Source organism: Phocoena sinus, chromosome 18 (assembly GCF_008692025.1).
Source record: "Phocoena sinus isolate mPhoSin1 chromosome 18, mPhoSin1.pri, whole genome shotgun sequence".
Taxonomy (NCBI): domain Eukaryota; kingdom Metazoa; phylum Chordata; class Mammalia; order Artiodactyla; family Phocoenidae; genus Phocoena; species Phocoena sinus.
Window position 1 is genome coordinate 20,886,608 of NC_045780.1, and position 25,028 is coordinate 20,911,635.

Genomic DNA, 25,028 nt, shown 5'->3' on the forward strand with positions numbered 1-25,028 from the left:
AAAGTTCACTTTGGTTAGTTTTTCCCCCTCTCCACTTCAGTGTGGTTATGTTATTTATTTGAAACAAAATTACATTCATTTGGTTTGGTTTGTATTCGTTTTATTTACTTGACTGGTTGTTTTGAGTATGTGAAAAATTAACACGGTTCTAAAATACAGAGGTATTCAAAAAGTTTTACTCGCAGAAACGTCCCTCCCCCCATCTCTTCTACCTGGTTCGTATTCCCTCTTCTACCCACTTCTTATTCCCACTGTTTTTCACTCACCTGCTGGAGGTAACCCATCTCATTGATTTCTGGTCTATCCCGCCTGTGCTTCTTTCTCCACAAATGAGCAGAAACGCATGTATTTTCTTTTTTCTCCTTCTTTCTTATATAAAATGTATTGGGTTGGCCAGAAAACTCGTTCGGGTTTTTCCATAAGATGTTATGGAATGGAAAAACATGAACAAGCTTTCTGGCCAACCCAGTCGTTTCAGTGGCGGTCACCTCGATCCATTAAATATGTTTCAATACCTTTGAATCCCAGAGAGAGCTCTGAACTCTCAATCCTTTCCTTCTCAGAAGTCCACTGAAGGGAGGATGATTTATTTTGCAAATTTGCCTGCCCTGACCTCAAGGGCATTCAAATGCACTTACCAGTGGGAATGTAGGAAGGGGACCAGGGTCCTTCCACTTACAGAGGTTAGATGTGGCCTCACACCAGACAAAATGTTAGATGGTGCTACCTTCAGAATGACGTACGGTAGGCTTTGATTCAGACTGTTATGGTGTTATGGCTGTTACGGTGACCTTCCCTAAATAAACATGATTCACAACTACCTGATTCTTTTACTTCTCAGAAGAGCTCCCCACACATAGCATTCTTATTCTTTTACGTGTGGAGCCATCATTCCACATGGACGAGGAAAACTCTCTTTGAATGGAGATCCTATAATCCTCCATATAAGCTCTCCTTCTCAGCCATAAATTTGAAAAACTCACCTTTTATGTCTTCATGTAAGTTGAAAATGTTGAAAAAGAGAAAAGCAACGGAAGACCTAATGAGTTAGTACTCCACAGGAGACCTCCCTCAGCATGGGCTGAGATCCATGGGTCAATACTCTATGGCAATGGTTCTTCAACAAACAAGACACGTTTCCACTGTATTACTATCCTTTTATTCTTGGCCTCATCTTCCCTGAAGAGTTAAACATTTTCTAGATAGTCTACAATGAGAATAACAACTCTTATCATACTTTCTTTTTGAGGGTGGGCATGCCATTATATTTTAACCAGTGTGCAAAGAAGGCTCTTAAGTAATCAGCTACCTGGACCCTTCTCTTCAGAGAGTTTTGTTTTATAGCGAATCGCCGTGGGGATGAAGCTTTATAGCTTTGGAGTCCTCGTGGCCACCATCCTGTTCTGTGAGCAGCATGCCTTCGCATTTCAGAGGTAACCCGCTAGAATCCTAGATGGTGGTGGGTCGTTTCCCCCACTTGTTTGCCCCTCATGGAATCCAATCAGTGCATTGGACTGGGGAGCAGAACATTCAAGTCTGAAGGTCAGCTCTTTCTGAAACTTTCCATGTTGCCCTTCCAAATTGTAGATGTCAGTATAATAAGGATCTCACTAGATCTAGGGTCTTTTTTTCTTTTCTGGCTCTAGTTTTATTACTGAGAAAATTCTGGATGATATGTATATTCAGTAGCTATGAAAATTAAAGAAATAGACTCTTGATTTTTTAAAATATGTAATTATTTACACCTTAACACTTCACATGATCTATGTTTTTCTTGCCTTCACATGTACTATGCATTGACTATGGATAATTTACTTTTTTCTTGTACATAGAACATGGGAGGGAGAAGAGGATGAAGGTATCAGAGAGGAGGTTTGGGTTGTGCATGGGTGTTCAGCATGGAGTAGGAAAGGAAGAATAGTTGTGTTATAAAGAACACACACATGAACATATCTAGTTCTTATTTTGCTTGGTAGGGTGAATCCCTTAGGATTTTCTACTATAAACCACTTGACAGGACACAAACAAACTCATGCCCTAGCATATATAAAACATGGTGTAAATAGTTTTGAGGCTATATGTATTATTGTAATTCATTAGTCAACTTTTAGGCTTTTCAAAATTGATGTTGTTTCCTTTGGAATTATCTTTTATTCCTGTTCTTTTTTTCTATGATCCTTTTCTCCTCCAGTTGTCTCTGAGATGTATTCCTCTCCTCAGTGAATGGCAAAGAGGGAAGGGACATACCAGGGGCAGGGAAAACTCTGCCAAAGAAACTGAGTCATAAAGAGCCATAGGACAGCATTTAGGAAAATAGAGTTTGGGAATTTCCTGGCGGTCCAGTAGTTAGGACTCGGCACTTTCAGTGCTGAGGGCCCGAGTTCGATCCCCAGTCGGGGAACTAAGATCCCACAAGCTGCACGGCGCGGCCACAAAAAAAAGCTTGACTTGTGAGTTGGAAGCTGTGTTTGCCTATCATTACTAAACTAAGAAGAGTTGGTTGATTCTTTTTTGTTGAATATAATCTCCAAGTATCAAGTAACAAATTTCATCACCAAATGATTGTTACTGAAATTGACGTGGGAGACAAATTGCTAGGAGAATTGGTGACTTATGTCTCTATGTATTGTCAATAAATCAGATGGCTATGATTTCTAAGGTTCTTGCTAGTTCTAATATCCAATTACTTGGCAGTTGGCTTTAATTAAGGGTAAAGGAGAGGGAAGGAGAAAAACTGCTCTCAACATGTCCAACCTGGACACTGTAGGCAATGGCAGTGTCGTTGCCAGAGAGGGAAAGGGGAGGAAGTGAGTGATTATTCAGCATCTGTGTTGTCCCAGGCACTGGGATAGGCACTTAGAAATGTTAACCTGTTAAGTGCCCACAATCCTCCAGTCTTTTTTACTGACACTTTACAGAGGAGGAAAATAAGCCTCAGGGAGAATAACACTGGCTCCCAATCAAACAACAAATGTTGAGTTTGTATTCAACCCCATTTTCACCTCATTTCTACTCTTTTCACTGCACAGCATTGCCTCTAAAAATTATAGAAATTAGGAAGAGAGCCAGTTTGAAGGGAGGTCAGATTTAGTCACAGTGAATTGGCAGAGACAGGCAGTCTGGAATGTAGCCTGGAAGAGAGGCCGGGGCTGCAAGTCCGGTCTCAAGGTCCTCACTACCGCAGGTCTAAAGGTGGCCTCAGCGGCAGCCTGGCACGAGCATCATAACAGCTGGCTGTGTCAGAGGTTAGCAGGCTCACCTACAGACCACCATCTGCATCATATAGTAAACGAAACTCCTTGATAAGACAGCCACTAGCAAGATATACCAAAGCTTGACCATGTTGCTGCAAAACGAATAAGCTTATAACAGTTCAGTGGAACTACACGTTAGGCAAATAAAGGAAATACACATAAAGAAAATAGTAAGAAATGAATGAGAAAAATTCCCTCACGCGTGGCTCTTCTTACTATTTTTTGCTTCAGCGTATACTTTGAAGTCTGATTGATACCTATGCTTGAAGAAGGGGGTGAGACTATGACTATATTTTAATCAAATAATGTTGAAAATATTTAATACTTTGTACCTATTGTAATGGTCCCCATGTACTGGGGAAGAGGAACTGCAGCTCTGTGGGCAGATGCGTATCTGATTCCTGGGTGCCATTCCTCCACTAGAAATAAAATCACAAACTCTCTTTCTGAGAGTATATATATATATATATATATATATATATATATATATATATTTTTTTTTTTTTTACCAGATGTTTCTGAGCATTGCTTTTCCACGACTTGCCTATTACCAGAGCTAAAAGAAAACTCTAATTTTATTCAGGGCGACAGACTTTGATGAATTATCTCTGGGGGTAAAAAATATAACCCCTCCTAAAAAGAGCTAAGGGTCTGGCTTTTTTTAAAGCTGCTCTTTGATACTGTTTTCTTGTCATGATCATTCTAATAGCACTTTGTGTTCAGACAATCAATGGCGCATCTGCAGTTGCATTTTGATAAATCTCATCAGTAAAAGGTTCTGGAATGAAAACAAAAAAAGTTTTAAAGGCATAAATACCATTTGTCAAAGAGAAAGACAGCCAAAAAAAAAAAAAAAGTCTCCATGTTCACTTGATTTTAAAGGCCAAACACTATAAAGGGTAAAAAAATACTAGCAAGAATCTTGTAAACAGTCATTAATTGCATTGTGCTCTGATTACCTAAGTGTGGCCGGTCAGCTGAGGCTATTTATTTGGAAAGAAGATGAAATAGGATGAAAAGAAGGAAAAGGAGTTGGAGGAGAGTGGAGGAGGCTTTTGCATTATTAATAGACCACAGGAAGAGCTCCTTTTGTTGACTCCATATACTGTCTGCCACCTGGAGACCAGCTTGTTCTCTTTGACTTAGCTCCTACTGATATATTACTTTCATCTTAGAGAACAGGGCACTAGTGGCTTTAAAATGCTGTAATGCATAAAACAAAACTGCAGCCTTGGGCTATATTCCATTGTTCAGAGCCATCTCACCAGCTTTTTAAATTCAAAAATCATCTTTCAGAGCTATGGCGAGTGTGACTCATCCCTGTAAACCACAGCAGGGAACAGACCTTGAGGACCATAATCATATTCTTAGAGGGGAAGCAGCAGAGGAAATGTTGCCTAGGTATTAAAAGCTCAGGAGCTGGAGAGTTGAGTTGAAACCTTAGGTCTGCTACTTATGAGTCATGCAGTCTTGAACAATTTGAGCCCTCCTTGAGCCTCGTTTTACTTTTTGTGTAAAGTGACCTGTTATCTCACTGTGCTTGTATTTTTAACTTTATTTTTGGTGCAAGCTTTTTTTTTTCCTAAATGGTTATTGGTTACATCTGTAACTGTATCCCTTCAGAGTCATCATCAAAACACATCTTTACAAAACAGAAATAGATACAGATATAGAAAACAAACTTATGGTGGGGGGGGAAGGGGGGAGGGATAAATTGGGAAATTGGGATTGACATATACACACACTACTATATATAAAATAGATAACTAATAAGGACCTACTGTATAGCACAAGGAAGTCTACTCAATACTCTGTAATGACCTATATGGAAAAAGAATCTAAAAAAGAGTGGATATATGTATATATATAACTGATTCACTTTGCTGTAAACCTGAAACTAACACAACATTGTAAATCAACTTTACTCCAATAAAAATTAAAACAAACAAACAAAAAAACCCCACACCTTTATTTTTCATCTCCCATTGCCCCAATATATTCTATGTGACAGAGTAATCTTTCCCCGCCCTTGCATGGAAAGTTAGAAAATTCTATGGCTTTTTAGCCCACTCTTAAGTAATTGGTAGTCCTTGGGTCATGTTGAAATGCAAACCTCAATTCAGAAACTAGAATGTCTACTCCAACCAAGGCATTATTCAAATATCTCAATCTTTGTAGGAAAACAACTCCTCACCCCTCTCCACACACACACACACACACACACCTGACTCCTTTTCTCATTAGTCCTTTTTTTGGGTTTTAAGTTCTTAGAGATTTCTGAGATTCCCTTGCTCGGAAATTCTGCAGACCAGGATAGAGGCAGCTGTTTCTAGGTAGCCACTTGTGACTCCATCTTTCATTCTAAGAATTTTGCCTTCACCTCCAGGTTCTTGCTGCTGTGAGCTCTCCACCCCTTTAGGTGGCGCTATTGGACGGCATCTGAGCCATAACGAATACATAACGTGAAGTGCCTTTTCTTCTGATATTAATGGCTAATCTAGTCAACTGGAGGCCAGCCCATGCAGGTTTAGCTTTCTCAGAAGCAAGTCAGGCACCGGTGCTTGTGTCAGTTAAACTTGAGGGAACATGCTTAGACTCACCCATCCTCCCCCCACACTAGGCTGAGTTGAAGGAAGTAACATCCCCAAACTTCATCCCCTTTGGGAGAGTGGGGATTCACAGAATCGCAACAATTTGATGCAAAGAAATATACTCACAAATTCTCCCCCTGTCTCCCCTCTGACCACTTTTCACATCCTCTCTCTGACTTAAGGGGGCACGGAGCCAGGAAACTGATTTGAAAAAATGGTAAGCCCTACATAAGGTGATCTTGTTACCGAATGAGATGTGAGACACCCCCCCCTTGGGGCCCCGGCTGAACCGAAGCCCCCCTGGCTGGGTCAGGGAGCTCTTTCCGGCTCAGGTTTGTGCTGCCAGTGATGAAACTGTTTGGTGCAAGCAAGACAGGCTTTTACTCAATGGCCAGAGAATGGAGAAGGGGAGCTCGAGCTCTAAAGGCATCTTCTCCCAGAAGGGAGGACAGTAAGGGAACTTTAAGGGTTACGAGGCAGAGAGGTCATCTGGGCTCGAGGAAGGGGGCGGAGACTTCCAGGAGCAGCCAGGCATGCGCAGTCTTCCATGCTCCTTCGCACACGGCACAAACTGTGCCAGCAGAGTACAAATCCCCTCTTAGGGCGGAGATATAAGCATGGCAAAGCGCGTTCTCTGACACCTCCAGGTTTCATCTACGTAGGTGTGTTCCTGTGGTCAAGTCAGAGCCGGCTCGGGACGGTTGACCGTTGTGTATCTCTCAAAGTACAGCTGCAAAACATCTCTGCCGAACACCAGGTACTTTTGAAACAAACACAGAGATAAATCAAGTTCAGGAAAGCGGTGACCTTTAGCCTATTTTGCCCTCTATCTAGGATCTCGCTGGTTCAGTCTGGTTTTGTTGTGGGCCTTTGCAGCAACCTGTTGATAAAACCCAACTAGCCTGTGTGGTTAAAACCAGTTTTTTCTATGCCTGGGTTTCATAGCCTCTGACTGACCCCATCTCATTATTTGATTCTGTTGTGTTGGCACTTTTGTCAAACTTGAGATAGGAAGAGTCCAGCTCACCACAGTTTGAACTTGGACATATTAATATATTTTATGGTAAATTTATATCCCCATAATTTTACTCCTCCACATTTCCTAATTTACATTTCCTTAATTTTTTTTCTCCTTAAGAAAGAGACCCGTTTAGATAACACATTTTTTACCTTTACATTTTCTTTCCCCTTTTGTTGACTAACTTTGTTACTTTCTTGTCTTCTAATACATATGAAAAACGCCCAAGCATCTTATCTTCTAGTCAACACAAAATTTCCTTTATGCGAAATTGAAATTCAGCCTGTATTTTTTTTTAACTTTTTATTTTATATTGGAGTATAATTGATTAGCAATGCTGTGTTAGTTTCAGGTGTACAGCAAAGTGATTCAGTTATACATATACACACGTCTATTCTTTTTCAAATTCTTTTCCCATTTAGGTTGGTACATAATATTGAGCAGAGCTCCCTGTGCTATACAGCAGGTCCTTGTTGATTATCCTTTTTTTTAATAGATCTTTATTGGCGTATAATTGCTTCACAATACCGTGTTAGTTTCTGTTGCACAACAAGGCGAATCAGCCCTATGCATACACACGTCCCCATATCCCCTCCCTCTTGAGCCTCCCTCCCATCCTCCCTATCCCACCCCTCTAGGTCATTGCAAAGTACCAAGCCCATCTCCCTGTGCTGTGCTGCTGCTTCCCACCAGCCAGCTATTTTACATTCGGTAGTGTATATATGTCGATGCTACTCTCATTGCACGCCAGCTTTGCCCTCCCACCCCATGTCCTCAAGTCCATTCTCTATGCCTACCTCTATGCCCTGCCACTAGGTTTATCAGTACCATTTTTTTCTTTTTAGATTCCATATATATGCGTTAGCATATGGTATTTGTTTTTCTCTTTCTGACTTACTTCCCTCTGTGTGACAGACTCTAGGTCCATCCACCTCGCTACAAATAACTCAATTTCGTTTCTTTTTACGTCTGAGTAATATTCCACTGTATATATGTGCCACATCTTCTTTATCAATTCGTCTGTTGATGGACACTTAGGTTGCTTCCATGTCCTGGTTATTGTAAATAGTGCTGCAATGAACATTGTGGTACATGACTCTTTTTGAATTATGGTTTTCTCGGGGTATATGCCCAGTAGTGGGATTGCTGGGTCATATGGTAATTCTATTTTTAGTTTTTAAGGAACCTCCATACTGTTCTCCATAGTGGTTGTATCAATTTACATTCCCACCAACAGTGCAGCAGGGTTCCCTTTTCACCACACCCTTTCCAGCATTTATTGTTTCTAGCTTTTTTGATAATGACCATTCTGACTGGTGTAGGTGATACCTCATTGTAGTTTTGATTTACATTTCTGTAATAATTAGTGATGTTGAGCATCTTTTCATGTGCCTCTTGGCCATCTGTATGTCTTCCTTGCTGAAATGTCTATTTAGGTCTTCTGCCCATTTTTTAACTGGGTAGTTTGTTTATTTGATATTGAGCTCCATGAGCTGTTTGTATATTTTGGAGATTAATCCTTTGCCTGTTGTTTCATTTGCAAATACTCTCTCCCATTCTGAGGGCTGTCTTTTTGTCTTGTTTCCTTTGCTGTACAAAAGGTTTTAGATTTAATTAAGTCCCACTTGTTTATTTTTGCTTTTATTTCTGTTACTCTAGGAGGTGGGTCAAAAAAGATCTTGCTGCCCTTTATGTCAAAGAGTGTTATTCCTATGTTTTCCTCTAAAAGTTTTATACTGTCTGGTCTTACATTTAAGGCTTTATTTAATCCCTTTGGAGTTTACTTTTGTGTATGGTGTTAGGTAGTGTTCTAATTTCATTCTTTTACATGTAGCTGTCCAGTTTTCCCAGCACCACTTATTGAAGAGGCTGTCTTTTCTTCATTGTATGTTCTTGCCTCCTTTGTGGCTGTGGCTAGGACTTCCAAAACTATGTTGAACAGGAGGGGTGACAGTGGACATCCTTGTCTTGTTCCTGATCCTAGTGGAAATGCTTTCAGTTTTTCACCATTGAGTGTGATGCTTGCTGTGGGTTTGTCATATATGGCCTTATTATGTTGAGGGAGGTTCCCTCTATATCCATTTTCTGGAGAGTTTTTATCGTAAGTGGGTGTTGAATTTTCTCAAAAGCTTTTTCTGCGTCTATTGAGGTGATCACATGGTTTTTACTCCTTAATTTGTTAGTGTGCATTGATTTGCGTTTATTACATATATTGAAGAATCCTTGCATCCCTGGGATAAATCCCCCTTGATGATAGTGTATGATCCTTCTAATGTGTTGTTGGATTCTGTTTGCTAGTATTTTGTTCAGGATTTTTGCATCTCTGTTCATCAGTGATATTGGTCTATAATTTTCTTTTTTTGTGATATCTTTTTCTGGTTTTGGTATCAGGGTGATGGTGGCTTCATAGAATGAATTTTGGGGTGTTTCTCCCTCAGCAATTTTCTGGAAGAATTTGAGAGCGATCGGTGTTAGCTCTTCTCTAAATGTTTGATAGAATTTGCCTGTGAAGCCATCTGGTCCTGGACTTTTGTTTGTTGGAAAATTTTAAATTATGGTTTCAGTTTTGTTATTTATGTTAGGTCTGTTTATATTTTCTAATTCTTCATGGTTCAGTCTTGGAAAACAGTACCTTTCCAAGAATTTGTCCATTTCTTCACGGTTGTCCATTTTATTGGCATATAGTTGTTTGTAGTAGTCTCTTATAATCCTTTGTATTTCTGCAGTGTCAGTTGTGATTTCTCATTTTTCATTTCTAATTTTATTGAGTTACATCCTCTCCCTTTGTTTCTTCATGAGTCTGGCTAAGGGTTTATCAATTTTGTTTATCTTCTCAAAGAAGCAGCTTTTAGTTTTATTGATCTTTGCTATTGTTTTCTTTGTTTCTATTTCATTTATTTCTGCTCTGATCTTTTTTTCTCGGTACGCGGGCCTCTCACTGTTGTGGCCTCTCCCATTGCGGAGCAACAGGCTCCGTACGCGCAGGCTCAGCGGCCATGGCTCATGGGCCCAGCCGCTCTGCGGCATGTGGGATCTTCCCAGACTGGGGCACGAACCCATGTCCCCTGCATTGGCAGGCGGACTCTCAACCACTGCACCACCAGGGAAGCCCCTGCTCTGATCTTTATGATTTCTTTCCTTCTACTGACTTTGGGTTTTCTTTGTTCTTCTTTCTTTAGTTGTTTCAAGTGTGGGGTAGATTGTTTATTTGAGATTTTTCTTGTTTCTTGAGGTGAGATTGAATTGCTATAAACTTCCCTCTTAGAACTGCTTTTGCTGTGTCCCATAGGTTTTGAGTCATCGTGTTTTCATTGTCATTTGTTTCTATGTATTTGTAAACTTCTTCTTTGATTTCTTCAGTGATCTCTTGGTTATTTAGTAGCACACTGTTTAGCCTCCATGTATTTGTGTTTTATACAGTTTTTCCTGTAATTGATTTCTAACCTCGTAGTGTTGTGGTCAGAAAAGATGCTTGATACAATTTCAATTTTCTTGAATTTTCTGAGGCTTGATTTGTGACCGAAGATGTGATCTATCCTGGAGACTATTCCATGTGTACTTGAGAAGAAAGTGTAATCTTCTGTTTTGGGATGGAATGTCCTATAAATGTCAATTAAATCTATCTGGTCTATTGTGTCATTTAAAGCTTGTGTTTCCTTGTTTATTTTCTGTTTGGATGATCTGTCCACTGGTGTAAGTGGGGTGTTAAAGTCCCCTACTATTATTGTGTTACTGTTGATTTCCCCTTTTATGGCTGTTAGCATTTGCCTTATGTATTGAGTTGCTCCTATGTTGGATGCATATATATTTACCATTGTTGTATCTTCTTCTTGGATTGATCCCTTGATCATTAAGCAGTGTCCTTCCTTGTCTCTTGTAACATTCTTTATTTTAAAGTCTGTTTTATCTGATATGATTATTGCTACTCCAGCTTTCTTTTGATTTCCATTTGCATGGAATATCTTTTTACATCCCCTCACTTTCAGTCTGTATGTGTCCCTAGGTCTGAAGTGGGTCTCTTGTAGACAGCATATAGATGGGTCTTGTTTTTGTATCCATTCAACAAGCCTGTGTCTTTTGGTTGAAGCATTTAATCCATTCACGTTTAAGGTAATTATCAATATGTATGTTCCTATTACCATTTTCTTAATTGTTTTGGGTTTGTTTTTGTATGTCCTTATCTTCTCTTGTGTTTCCCACTTAGAGAAATTCCTTTAGCATTTGTTGTAGAGCTGGTTTGGTGGTGCTGAATTCTCCTAGCTTTTGCTTGTCTGTAAAGCTTTTGATTTCTCCATCGAATCTGAGTGAGATCCTTGCTGGGTCGAGTAATCTTGGTTGTAGGTTCTTCCCTTTCGTCACTTTAAGTATATCATGCCACTCCTTTCTGGCTTGTAGAGTTTCTGCTGAGAAATCAGCTGTGAACGTTATGGGAATTCCCTTGTATGTTATTTGTCATTTTTCCCTTGCTGCTTTCAATAATTTTTCTTTGTCTTTAGTTTTTACCAATTTGATTACTATGTGTCTCAGTGTTTCTCCTTGGGTTTATCCTGTATGGGACTCTGTGCTTCTTGGACTTGGGTGGTTATTTCCGTTCCCATATTAGGGAAGTTTTCAACTATAATCTCTTCAAATGTTTTCTTGGGTCCTTTCTCTCTCTCTTCTCCTTCTGGGACCCCTATAATACGAATGTTGTTGTGTTTAATGTTGTCCCAGAGGACTCTTAGGCTGTCTTTATTTCTTTTCATTCTTTTTTCTTTATTCTGTTCCACAGCAGTGAATTCCACCACTCTGTCCTCCAGGTCACTTATCCGTTCTTCTTCCTCAGTTATTCTGCTATTGATTCCTTCTAGTGTATTTTTCGTTTCAGTTATTGTATTCATCTCTGTTTGTTTGTTCTTTAATTCTTCTAGGTCTTTGTTAAACATATCTTGCATCTCCTCGATCTTTGCCTCCATTCTTTTTCTGAGGTCCTGGATCATCTTCCCTATCATTATTCTGAATTCTTTTTCTGGAAGGTTGCCTGTCTCCACTTCATTTAGTTGTTTTTCTGGGGTTTTATCTTGTTCCTCCCTCTGGTCCATAGCCCTCTGCTTTTTCATCTTGTCTATCTTTCTGTGAATGTGGTTTTTGTTCCACAGGCTGCAGGATTGTAGTTCTTCTTGCTTCTGCTGTCTGCTCTCTCATGGATGAAGCTCTTTTCTCCTGCTTTTAACACTTATAAGTTTCCTTTTTCTTTCTAACTTATTTTTTTACAAAAATGGGATAATATTTCTTACAATTCTCCACTCACTTCTTGCTTCTTTCTCTTAATGCCTCACATAAATCTCCCCCAAGTTAACTATTTTAACTAACTCTTTCTTTATAATGGCTACAAAACATTCTAGAATGTGGAGACATCACCAACATTCAACAATTCTGTTACTGACAAGCGCTCATGTGGTTCCCAGTTATTGTTACTATGAATCATCTTGTGATACATATCCTTGGACATATGTCATTTATCACTAGTTGAATAGTTTACACTTAACTGTACCAATGATTGGCACCAAATCTCTGAATCTATTGTTTCTGGGAGCTCCTCTTTCTCTTTTTTGATAATCAAGTCTCCATAGGCTTATTTCCAGAGTTTAGAATCTTTTGATCAGGCTTTCCAAAATAAACCATCCTCCACGCTGGCATCAAAATTATTCTTGTAAATCACAAGTCAAATGATGTGACTTTCTTAACTCCTAATTGCCTGCTAGATAAAGGCCAAATTTCTCAGCATGCATTGGAAAACTTCTCTAGGGGAGAACTAACATAACTTTCCAAACTCACTTCTGTTTGGCTACCATTCTTCTCTTGCCCTAAATACCTAAATCCTACACTTGGCAAAAATAAACGGCTTGCCGTTTCCCCAACAGTGCCCTTTTGTCTCCTGCCAGTCTGCCATTACACTGCTTACTTACCCAGTTACCTCTTCCATGAAGCCTTTGCTCATAATGACAAGCAGAAATTATCATAACCTTTTGTGCTTCTGGAGTTCTCAGTACATGATTTTGTTTTATTTTTTAAATAAAATTTTATTTGAAGTATTTTTAGATTTACAGAAAAGTTGCAAAGATATTACAGAGAGTTTCTCTATACCGTGCACCCAGTTTCACCCGTTGTTAGCATTTTATATTATCATGGTATATTTGTCAAAACTAAGAAACCAACATTGGTACACTACTCTTAACAAAACTGCAGGCTTTCTATAGATGACACCAGTTTTTCCACGATTCTGTTCCAAGACCCAATCCAGGATACAGTGTTTCGTCATATTACAGATATTCAATTTCTTGAGTGACATTGTTTTATATACATTGTCCAGTGTTTTATTTGTTTCAAGCAGGAGGGTAAACTTGGTCCCTGTTTCTCCATCTTGACTGGAAGCAAAATCTAAGGTTATTTTAAAATCTGTGGTGAGATCCTCTTTTCTTTCAACATTTTGTTTCCTTTTTACAGTTTCCTAGGAGCCCCTCCCAATATAATTTATCTTATTTTCACTTTTTGTTTAAGATCAAACTCCTGTTTTATTTCTTCCCCCAGTGGCCAGGTTTTATCTGCTCTTCCTAGAACCTCCAGGCAAGTTCAAATTCTGCAGAATACTACTACAAGATACGAGGTAACTTCCCCCTCATTTATCTTCTTATTGTTTATATTTTATACAAGTCTGGTGTACCATGTTCTCTCCTATATGTCGTCTGACTTATATACAGCTGGTATAAACCCCTCTCCTTGTACCCTTCTCCTCCTTCCCATAATCACATGATTTTACTGGTTCCCTAAATCAAACTTTCTTCATTTATGCTATTGGCTTTTCAGCAAATTACATGACAGTACCTAGGCATTGAAAGTGTGAACTTACTGGTTCATTCCTGGGTTTCAGCACCGAAGAATAAAAGGGGGGGGGGTACTTACAAAGATGCTACAGTAACAGAAATCCAATAGATCTTTGTTTAAAAAGCGATAATACTTAACCAAGGTGTAAGCATCAAAAACACAAAGGAAAATTTATTAAAATTTTCATGCCTGGGACTCAACTCCCCAGAAAATAGAAAACTGATACATTACAAAATATCCTGATAGAATATTGATGGCTCCATGGTTGTTGGGTTAGGGCTCTCTGAGAAGCAGAGGTCAAAACTATATTAGAGATATGTGAGACTTGTTATGGGGGCTGCTTGTGAAGGATGAAGAGGAGGGAGCTGGAGGTGGCAGGGAGTACCCCCAGACCATCAAGCAGCTCTGACATGTGTGCAGAAAGGAGGGTTGTGTGTGGACAACCTCTAGACCACAGGGCAGTCCCAATGAAGGTTTGCCTGGACCACGATAAATCCTTAAGCCAAAGACATCTGTAAGAGGAGACCATAATCTAGCAGGAACGGGGCTGCAATAATACACCCACAGTGCTCTGTCACTGGCTGGCTGCAGCCCTGGAGAAGCCAGGGGAGAATCAAGAGGGACAACGGTGGGGAAGGTTAGTGAACTAAGCCCCTCCCAACAGAAGAGCTGCCCGGCGCGTCCTCACAGCCACCACACCGTGGACAGAGGAAATACTGCCAGAGGAAGCATCTGAGATTCAGGACTTAGATCTGGTTCTGCCACTTCTTGGTGTGTGATTTTAGGCGACTTAGCTTCGAGCCTTAATTTCTTTATCTGAACAATGAAAATAATAACACCTGCTTGGTTTATGGCAAAATGTTGTTATAATGATCAAAGGCAATGCGTGTGAAAGTGCTTTAAAAAAGCCCAGTAAAATAGAAAAAAAAAAGTAAATATTATGTATGGGAAGACATTTCCCAAAGGCAATTAGATTAAAGAAAAGGCATAATAGTATCAAGGATATGGAATTTTTATTAAAGAAAAGCAACATTTCATCAGCTTTCTAGACAGACTTTCATTTCTCTTTAAACATGTGACATACACATCCAGTTCTACAGTTGGGCCATAAATATATTCATTCAGGAATTCATTCATTAGTTCATTGCCTCGCCAAATATTTATTGAGTACCTAGTAAGTTCCAGGCCCTCTTTAGCTGCTGGGGTTACAGAAAAGAATAAAACTAGCCCCCTGTAAAATAAATGCTTACACTACCACCTGTGTAAATGGGGACCAGTCACCAGGAATGTCTTTTTTATTTCCCTTATAAAAACCCTTTTATGGCTTTAGCTACAGACGAGAATGATGTGAAAAACTGTCTTTGTTTTTATCAATTTTCCCCCTTGAAACTGCAGATTGTCCTCTGGCAGCCAGTAACAGCTGAATTTATTACAAAGAGCAAAGAAGTCCATTTTTTTGTGAATGCGTCTGATGTAAGCAACGTGAAAGCCCATTTAAATGAGAGCAGAATTCCGTTCAGGTAGAGGCATGATTCCATATTTACTGAGCAGCTATTCTAAGCACCTATGATGCATTTTACTAGTGGATGGTGTCATTGCTTCCTGGAAAAATACTTACATTAAACATGGCAACATGGAAATCTCTGGAACGGATTGGTGATGAAGCCCAAGGGGCTAGCTCTGTGACCCTGGACAAGTGGTTTACCTCTCATGACCTTGGTCCCTTATCTGCAAAGCACTGTGAGACTCAACGATCTGAGGAGCCTCTTACCATTCCTCCCAGTTGCTTCCTTCTTATAGTTCCTCTACTCTGTGCCTGGACGCGGGGAGCAAAATTGTCATTCACTTTAGTAGGCTTTGTGGTATCTCTTGAAAAAGCAGCTGCTGAAGGAGATTTTGCTTCCTTCACAAGGTCAGTGAACATTCTGTAATGTCTGGCCCTAAACTAAAATTTGCATTAGGTATGATTTCTGTTCAGAGTCCACGCCTTCTTCCTTTTGGAGTCTCCTGTCCACATCTCCTTTCTGTATCCATTGCCCAAGTGCCAGTGTCCCTCTGCTGCCCTGTCACTTCCTGGAGGCCGTGCTCTCTTCTGTGTATCAATGGGCAACCTTTGGATAATACACTATGATTATTATTAATAATATGTTATTGGTGTTTTCTGCCTTCCTGGAAAGGTGCTGAGCCTTTCTATACATTGTATCATTTAATCCTTATTTAATCCTGTGAGGTAAATACTATCCTCCTTGTGTGTATGAAAAAAATTTTCAAAGGAATTTCTCAAGGTCAGCCAGCTGGAACGTGGCAGAGCTAGGAGTCATACTCAGACCTTTCTGATGTCAAAGGCTTGGCTTTTACCCCCTGACCTAAGTAAACGTAAAGAAAGCTTTATTAGAATGACTGCTAACTTTCAATTGTTCATCCCAGGTAACAGAATGGCTTCAGTCTGTCTTAATTAAGATGTTTGTGCCTAGTTAACTGTGTGATCCTTTGCAAGAGAAATTAAATGAGATCACCTTCCTGTACCTTCCCTGTTCCTGTGCTCTTATTTCTCTAGAGATTTGACCAACTTTGGCCATGCAGAACCTATACATGCATATATATACCTATACATGCATCTGGTGTAGGTCAGCGACTCACAGGGAAAAATAAAAAGAGAAGGCTTTCTGCTTCTCCTCGGTCCTTAACTGAAAACAGAATAATACATTGTTCCTCTGGATTGAAGAACATTGTCCATTAACCTGTATGTTCACATAAAACACACTAATGAGTCACAGTCGAGAAATGTTCATAATGTTGGAGAAGGGGTGAGATTTTGGAGGCCCTGAAAACATACCCCATAGGAGCCACTATCCCTCCAATGCCCATGAGGCTCTACCCAGAGGGCTTGTGTATTTCAGCTCATCATAATGTTAGCTGGCGGTGTTTTTACCTTGTGCTTGTTAGATTTCTTAGTGACTTTTCCCCCTTGCTCACCTGTTGTGCCTGCAATGGGCCATGCAGGAAAATCAGAGCCCTCTTTGGCAACCAGCTCATGCCCTGTTTCATAACCCAGGGTCTTGTTGGAAAACGTGGAAGATCTTATCCGGCAGCAGACTTCCAATGACAGCATCAGCCCCCGGGCCTCCTCCTCCTACTATGAACAGTATCACTCACTAAATGAGGTAAGCTGTCACGTTTCTCTTGAAAATTCCTATTTTCGTTTAACGAGCTTTGCCATTTCAGCCATGGGAAATTATTAGAGAATCAAAATTGGTGGAAGAGGGTGGAAAAAAAAATCACAATGAGGTTGATTATACAGAAGTAATTCATCCTTTTGTAGATATCTTCCCTGGGAAGATTGCATCGTATTTTGGAAATTGCCTCTAAGCAGCCCGTTTGTCCATAGCTAAGAGTATCTCTGTTAGGAGTAACACTGCATTCTAAGGAACAACAGGAAATTAAAAATAGGGCCTTTTTACTGAAACTGCCACAGAAAAATTAACAGTCCAATTAATCATGTCTCCTTAGACCATTATCCTAATTGTACTCTTACGGAATAATCGCCGTATTATCTCGCTGAATTAAAGGAATTTATTCACTTATATTTAGTACACAATAAAGTATTTAAGTGCATTTTATTCCTCTCAGAAAGAACCTATTTAAGTAATAATAGTAATAATAATAATGTTGATAATGCCTGTGTTTTAATATTTAAGAAATTGGTTTTTTTTCCTGTTAGTACTTATAGGTCCCGATTTTTCTAGAGGGAACCTAAGCAAGATATCAGTGTTCAATAGGCCTCAGTAAGCTTTCACATCATACTCTAAGAGCGATTTCCCCATATTTGTTAGCTGAGCCCCTTGGAGCACTTTCTTTTCAATATAATATACTCCAAGTAGTACAAATCCCTTGATACCTTCTATTCTTTCATAGGAGTATGCTGCTATATTCCTTAATACAGGTATTTTTTATCATCTTTGGCTAGGTGCCCAGAAACTGTTAAGAACCATAGCCATATTTTTAAGACATCTAAGGCTTAAGTAATAAGAAAGTTTTCTATTGGATCTTCAAAAGCATCTGTTCTTTTCCAGTTAGTTAAACCAGAACTCAGTGTGCTTCTAGAATCGAGGTACCTGGCTGGTTGACGGGGATCTTAAAATTGCAACCCTCTCCTTTCTCTCTCCTACCTTGCCTCTGTCTATTCCACCTAGACCACCTCCCTCCAGCCTCCTACATCAGCCCTGCATCAGCAAACTTGAGGTCCAGAGTGGAGAGGCTGGGTAGGCACAATTTGCAAATGGAGAACCTAACTATGTCAGTGCTGTGTTGGGTTTGGTGGGAAGAGTGGAATGCCTTATACAGAGGTATTTAAAAACATTTTTCTGGGAATTCCCTGGCAGTCCAGTGGTTAGGACTCTGTGCTTTCATTGCCGAGGACCCACACTCAATCCCTGGTTGCAGAACTAAGATCCTACAAGCCGCATGGTGTAGCCTAAATAAATAAATAAAGGATATGAACATTAAAAAAATTTTTTTTTCTGGTAGATTTTAAATACTTTGTTCAAAGGGCTTGTTTTTTTCTTGCCCTCACCCCAGGAAAGAGTTGGAAAGACACGGGAGGAAAAAAGTATTAGTTTGCCGTACACTGTATTAGTCGGTCATAACAAAGTGACATATACTGAGTGGCTTAAACAACAGAATTTCACTGTCTCACAGTTCTGGAGGCTGGAAGTCCAAGGTCAAGGTGTCAGCAGGGCTGGTTTCTTCTGAGGCCTCTCTCCTTGACCTGCAGATGGCTACCTCCTTGCTGTGTCCTCACACGGCCATTTCTCTGTGTGTGCACATCCCTGGCGGCTCTCTGTCCATTCTAATCTCCACTTCTTATAAGAACACCAGTCAGGTTGGATTAGGGTCCATATCAACAGCCTCATTTCAACTTAGTTACCTCTTTAAAGGCCCTATCTCCAAATGCAGTTACATTCTAAGGTACTGGAGGTTAAGGCTTCAGCATATGAATTTGAGGGGGGACACAATTCATTTCATTACAGTGACGTTCCAGAAAACAGTTTGGACCTCTCCTCGCTCCCACGCCCAATCCTTTCTAAGAGGTTTGTAGGAACCATGGCAATCTTGCTCCCTGGAAATTCTGCCAAGTCCTTTCTTCCCCTTCAACACTGATCTCTCCTTCAGTCCTCACCACACGTTCACTTGAGGGGCAAGAGGGGTTTCTTTTGTCATTGACTCTCACTAGGAAATTTTAAGTAATCCCCTGCAGGGGAGAAAAACAAATGACTGAAAAACATCACTTAAATGGCAAAAGAAGAGAGTTATTCAAAGGATGTGACCATCATTACCGCAGATTGTGAAATGAATAAAGTTTTCCGTAAAGCTGCCTTTATATTATACAGCCTCCCTGTTGGAGGAAATCTACTGAACCATCAATGCTGTAACACAAAATAGTTTGATGTAGTAGTTCTCTCAGGTGTATGCATGCCTTCGAGGAGTAACACAGTAAACAGAGGCCCAATGAGGAAATCCTGATAGTTAAATTTCCGGCACCTCAGACACTGACAGCACAGGTACTTGGCAGCAGGTAGGCCTTCCAGGAGCATCTGAACTCTTGGCACAAGGCAACCACTCCCACATACCACTCACCCTAGTTATGTTCCTCTAAGAGGATCCAAGGGCAAACGGTGCTCACATTCCCATCAGCTAGGATTGCTATTTGAAATTACCTCTAGAAAAGTTCCCAGAGATAAGGCCATTGGGTTGGTCATTCCCACTGCAGAAGGTGTAAAAGTTTAAAACTCGCTCCTGAGAAGTTAGTCTACATTAAACGTGGCCAGGCTCCATCATTCAATGCCTGCTTTCAGGTGGGCACTAGCCTAAAATCAGACCCAGACATTTTTGTTTTTTCTTTCTATTATAATCTTGACAGAATGACAGACCACTAGACTTCCACCCAGGAGAGAGGTCCAGAATCAAACTCCTTCCCTGGGTAGAAGAGAAATTTTTCTTCTCCAGATTGTTTTCCCCTTTGCTTCTCATCCTTTCACAGATTTTGTTGTAAGTGCACAGGTCTTCAGTAAGAAATAATGGCACCTCGATTTATCCTGTTCAAAGACAGCGCCCAGGACTTCCTTAGGTTACTCTTGAAAAGTGGATATTTTTTTTTTAATTCCGTATAGAAATGAACTCTTGAATGGTAAAGAGGATTTCATGCACAGAGGCAGGGATTCAATGTGATGAGCCTTTAAAAATAACTTAAGGAGCGCTGCTTTGAAGATTATCTTTTCCTAATTTGTTGTAAGTTTCTTAGTACTTTTTCCCTAAACCTTGATATTTTTCAAAACTTTAGTTTTATTGATTTTTCTAAACAGCAGAAGAAACACCCTACCCCAAGTGTTTTAGTCCCTCATTCTCTCCACATACAAGTGTTTTCGAGGGATTGCCCTTCCTCGAAGAAGTGGTCTGTTTCCTTTGTCAGGAAAATGCTTTGAACTTGCTCTGTGACTGCTGGTTTCTGCTCTGATAGATCTATTCTTGGATAGAAGTTATGACTGAGTGGTATCCTGATATGGTTGAAAAAATCCACATTGGATCCTCATACGAGAAGTACCCACTTTATGTTTTAAAGGTATGTTGTGGGAAGAGTCGTTGACCTTTCAACTTTGGGGGATGTGTTAATTCTCCAGCAGTGCTTGTTATTACTTGGATTTTTTTTTTTGAGTTCTGGAAATATGTGTGTTATAAGTGTTCCTCAACTTTAATATCCAGCTATTTAGGGATTGGTTATTACCTTTAAATTTTTTTCCTTTACTAATGTAGTGTTGGTCTAACAGTATCAACTCTGTGACATAGATAAGCCATTTAACCTTCCTGGGCTTTAATGCCTACCTTCATAAAATGAGGGGAGTGGTCTAGATTAAATTTCAAATCCTGTTTTATTAACACCACCACCTCTGACTAACTGACTTAGGCAAAAAAAAAAAAAAGAGTAGGGGAATCTGTGATTGAACAAATATTGACATTGATACAGTTTTTAGAACCAAAGAAAGAGTTGAACAGCGAAACTTAGGAAAGGATAGGAACCAGGGCAATGCTGGGATTTGGGGCAGCAGGGCTGATATGATAGCTTTTGCTTCAGTCACCACCTGTCTGGTTCTTTATTTTCAGTTGAATAAATTGGCCTTAGTAAAGTCAGTGAATGTGGCCACAGGAAGAATATTGGGAGCCGTGAAACTAAACTAATTCCTGCCTGTTAATTTCTAATTCAGCAGTTCTGTTTTTTTAACCACTCTTTCCCCCGAAGAAAAAAAATAAAAATAAATGAAAAAGAAGCTCTGGAAAACAATTTAATCATTGGAAAAATACATCCGATTTAGGAACATTTAATTTATACATAGTTTCCCAACATTATCTAAATTGTGATAGGTGGGCCTCTTCGATCATCCAAAGATAAGATTTTGACTCAGGATTTCTGGGTTTTCATCTGTTCTGACAAGAACTTGCAGTGCACACTCAAGGCAGACATAGGAAAATTGGGTCCTCTTGGCAGCCGAGTTGGTCAACCAGACTGGATCCACGTAATCATGGCCTACCCACCCATGACATTTACTTTCAGCCGTGTTGTGTGTACTCTTTGGAACTTGTGTTTCTGGGACCTAATGTACATGTTGGAGAACCATGCTTTCTGCATGCATTACTCCCAATCGTACTCAACCAAGGATGTGCACATCATGTGAGTCTCTGGGATTCCTCCATCTTCCCAGCGTCAGGACCGGCACCAAGAGTTTTAAACCCTAACCCTAACCAAGAGAATTTGCTCAGCACAAACAGAAGGTCGAGTAAGGCAACTAGTGCAGACAACTCAGGATTTCTTTTACACTGAATGGATTAAATCAGCTGGGTAGTTCTCCTCTTTGTACAATTTGACCCTTTGTGGCCAAAGCCATTTGACTTTCTCACTTGCCTTCTTATTGGATATCACGAGCCCCGGGTTAGTTAAGAAGAACCTCCCTGAGTGGCGTAGATGGCAGTTTAAAAATCGAACTCTCTCTTTTTCTTGTTTTGGAATTCCAACCCCACATATTTGTTTGAGTTTGCAGCACTCTTCTCCCTTCCCTCCATACTCTAACATGTGTGTCTAACTAATATTTAAAAGCAAATGAATTATGATTCATTTTGTTTGGAGGCGTTTTTGAGAATTCTTCTGAAGACATCAAAGCCTATCATGGAGGAAAGGTGGGGAGTCCTTATTCCAGAAAGCTGGCAGCTCCGCTAGTCCCCCAGATGGTAAATCAAAATGAGGCCCCTGTCCCCAGACCTGGTGGTAATAAATTGGCGTGAAGCTAGATGTGTGCTTATTTTGGGGTGACATAGGGAAATAATCTAGACATTAAGAGTGTGCACCCGGGGAAAATGGTGAGGGAATCCAAGTTTATCTTGGACCACTGGCTTTCCTCTCCCAAGCCTTTCTCTGTCCCACCCCTCCCACAGAAAGCTGTGTACCCAACACATAACCACTTAATTCTAACTAGAGTGTGAAGGTATGGCCTGAAACACTAGTTCTCTGCTGTCTACTTCTACACCCACCTCATGCAGCTCTGGTATCGCAAGGGGATTGTGAGGGAATAAAAAGAGCTTTACACAAGACTAAATCAACTTCAATAAAAAATTTTAAACATTAAAAAAAATAAAAGTTAAAGAAAAAAGAGTTTTAAATCGAGTCCTGGCTTCAGACCTCAGTCCCAACCCTCACCAGCTATGTGACCTTAGCTACTATCCTTAAATTACACCAGCTTTTAATTTCCCTTGAGAATTCTCAAAGGCATGCAGAGAATAATACGTATTTCATAGATTTGCTAAAAGGATTAAGTAGAAGCACTATATATATGGAAGTTATTATCCTGAAGCGTCTTATTACTGTTTTTTGATTTTCTCTGTGCAGGTTTCTAGGAAAGAACAAAGGGCCAAAAGTGCCATGTGGATTGACTGTGGAATCCATGCCAGAGAGTGGATCTCCCCTGCTTTCTGCTTGTGGTTCATAGCCTCTGTAAGTATTCACATTCTCTTAAGCCAGAGTTTCCCGATATGTGGCCTAAGACCACTTGCGTCAGAATCATCTGGCCTGTTTATTAGATGCATTTTCCCAGGTCACATCCTAGAATTCGTGACTTAAAATGTCTGGAGGTGAGACTTGGGTATCTACAATCTTCACAATCTTCTCAGGTGACTTTTATGCATATCAAGTTTGAGAACCAAGACTTTAAGCATTTAAATTACACTAAAGATTGTCTGTCTTATCCTTTCTGCATTTCTGGCTGGTGCTAAACACTGGAACATAATTAAGAAATAGTATGCCATTGTGGTATGTTTCCTAAGTAAAGGAAAGAACTGAAGCAATTATTGGAATTGAGTCCCAATGAATTTTTTTCTTTTGATTTGAATTATGCAGATATCTTTTGCCACATTCTACCCTTAGAAATTGAACATAAAGCAACATTACAGAGAAGATCGTATTATCCCATATATCATAATGGGGAATTTTGTCCCCGAAGAAGGCCTCGGCATCAAAAAATCCATATATGAGACAAAGAGTACACCATAAAAGTAAAAATTATAATGACTGTAAACCTCTATAATAAATGAAAACCGTTCAGAAAATTTTTGCAAATCATATATATGATCGGGGACTCATATCCAAGATATATAAATAACTTTTACAAATAAACAGTAAGAAGACAAGTAAAAGACAATTTTGAATGGGCAAAATATCTGAAAGGACAATTCTCCAAAGAAGGTATACAAATAGCCAATAAGCATTATGAAAAGATGCTCAACATCATTAGTCATTAGGGAAATATGAATCAAAACCACAATGAGATACCACTTCATACCCACCAGGATGGCTAAAATTTTAAAAAGACAGATAATAGCAAATATTGGTAAGAGTGTGGAAAAATTGGAACTCTCATCCATTGCTGTTGGGATCACAAAATGGTGCGGACACTTTAGAAAATGGTTTGGCAGTTCCTCAAAAGTTTAAGCATAGAGTTACCATTTGACCCTGCAATTCCACTCCTAGGTGTATAGCCAAGAGACTTGAACACGTATGTTTACAAATGTTCAAAGCAACATTATTCATAAGTCAAAAAGTGGAAACAATCCAAACATCCATCAACTTATGAGTGGATAAATAAAATGTGGTATATCCTTACAATGGAATACCATTCAGCAATGAAAAGGAATGAAGTACTGATTCAACATGGATGAATCTTGAAAACATTATGCTAAGTGATAGAAGCCAGACACAAAAGGCCATATATTTTATTATTCCACTTACATGAAATGTCCAGAATGGGCAGATCCACAGAGACAGAAAGTTGATTAGTGGTTGCCAGGGTGGAGGAAGAGGAGAAAGGAGAAGGGGGGTAATTCCTAATGGCTAAAGGGTTTTTGGTTTTTGGTGTTGGTCGGCGGGGTGATAAAAATATTCTACAATCAGAGAGTGGTGATGGTTGCATACCTCTGTGATATAAAATCCACTGAATTGTGCACTTTAAAATGGTGAATTTTCTGGCATGTGAATTATATCTCAATAAAGCTGTTAAAAGCTAGGCACCCCTTCCTCTGGGATTTCAGCTGCAACCACACATGAAGGTAGGGCTTGACACACAGAGTATAGGCTATATTTCAGCCCTCACTCTAAACAGCCCTCACTCTAAACATCTCAAAATTTTTTAAATAAAAAAATAGACTAAGTTTAGTGGATGTTAACTAGATGGATATTAACTAGACTTAGTGTGGTGATCACTTCACTATATAGACAAATTTTGAATCATTATATTATACACCTTAAATTAATACAGTTGACCCTTGAACAATGCAGGGGTGAGGGGTGCCAACCCTCCCTACGCTTGAAAATCCATGTATAACTTTACAGTCAGCCCTCCATATCCGCAGTTCTGCATCTGTGGATTCAATGAGCTGCAGATCATGTAGTACTATAAAAATCTGAAAAAAATCTGCATACAAGTGGACCCACACAGTTCAAACCTGTGTTGTTCAAGGATTATATGTTAATTATACCTCAGTTAAAGAAGAAGACACAGACTAAGTTTAGAAGGACATAAAAGATATATCATCAAATATACTTGGTTTAATTTGTAGGTAATTCGTTTCCATGGGCAAGAAAATCTGCCTACCAGTCTTCTGAGGCACATGGATTTCTATGTTATGCCAGTGGTTAACGTGGATGGTTATGACTACACATGGAAAAAGGTAGGTGAAGGTAAAGAAAACAAAATAGAGGATACA

General features: G+C 39.7%; 1 protein-coding gene across 1 annotated transcript in view; it reads left to right on the forward strand.

The window, feature by feature from the left end:
- Window positions 1–25,028, forward strand: part of CPB2 (carboxypeptidase B2) — a 39,794-nt gene continuing 14,766 nt past the window's right edge. The window contains exons 1-7 of the mRNA XM_032610935.1: window positions 1–1,433; window positions 13,434–13,509; window positions 15,123–15,247; window positions 16,783–16,891; window positions 20,245–20,346; window positions 22,660–22,764; window positions 24,882–24,992. Coding sequence (XP_032466826.1) covers window positions 1,360–1,433; window positions 13,434–13,509; window positions 15,123–15,247; window positions 16,783–16,891; window positions 20,245–20,346; window positions 22,660–22,764; window positions 24,882–24,992 — 702 coding nt within the window. The 5' untranslated portion in view covers window positions 1–1,359. The remainder of the gene's footprint in view (window positions 1,434–13,433; window positions 13,510–15,122; window positions 15,248–16,782; window positions 16,892–20,244; window positions 20,347–22,659; window positions 22,765–24,881; window positions 24,993–25,028) is intronic.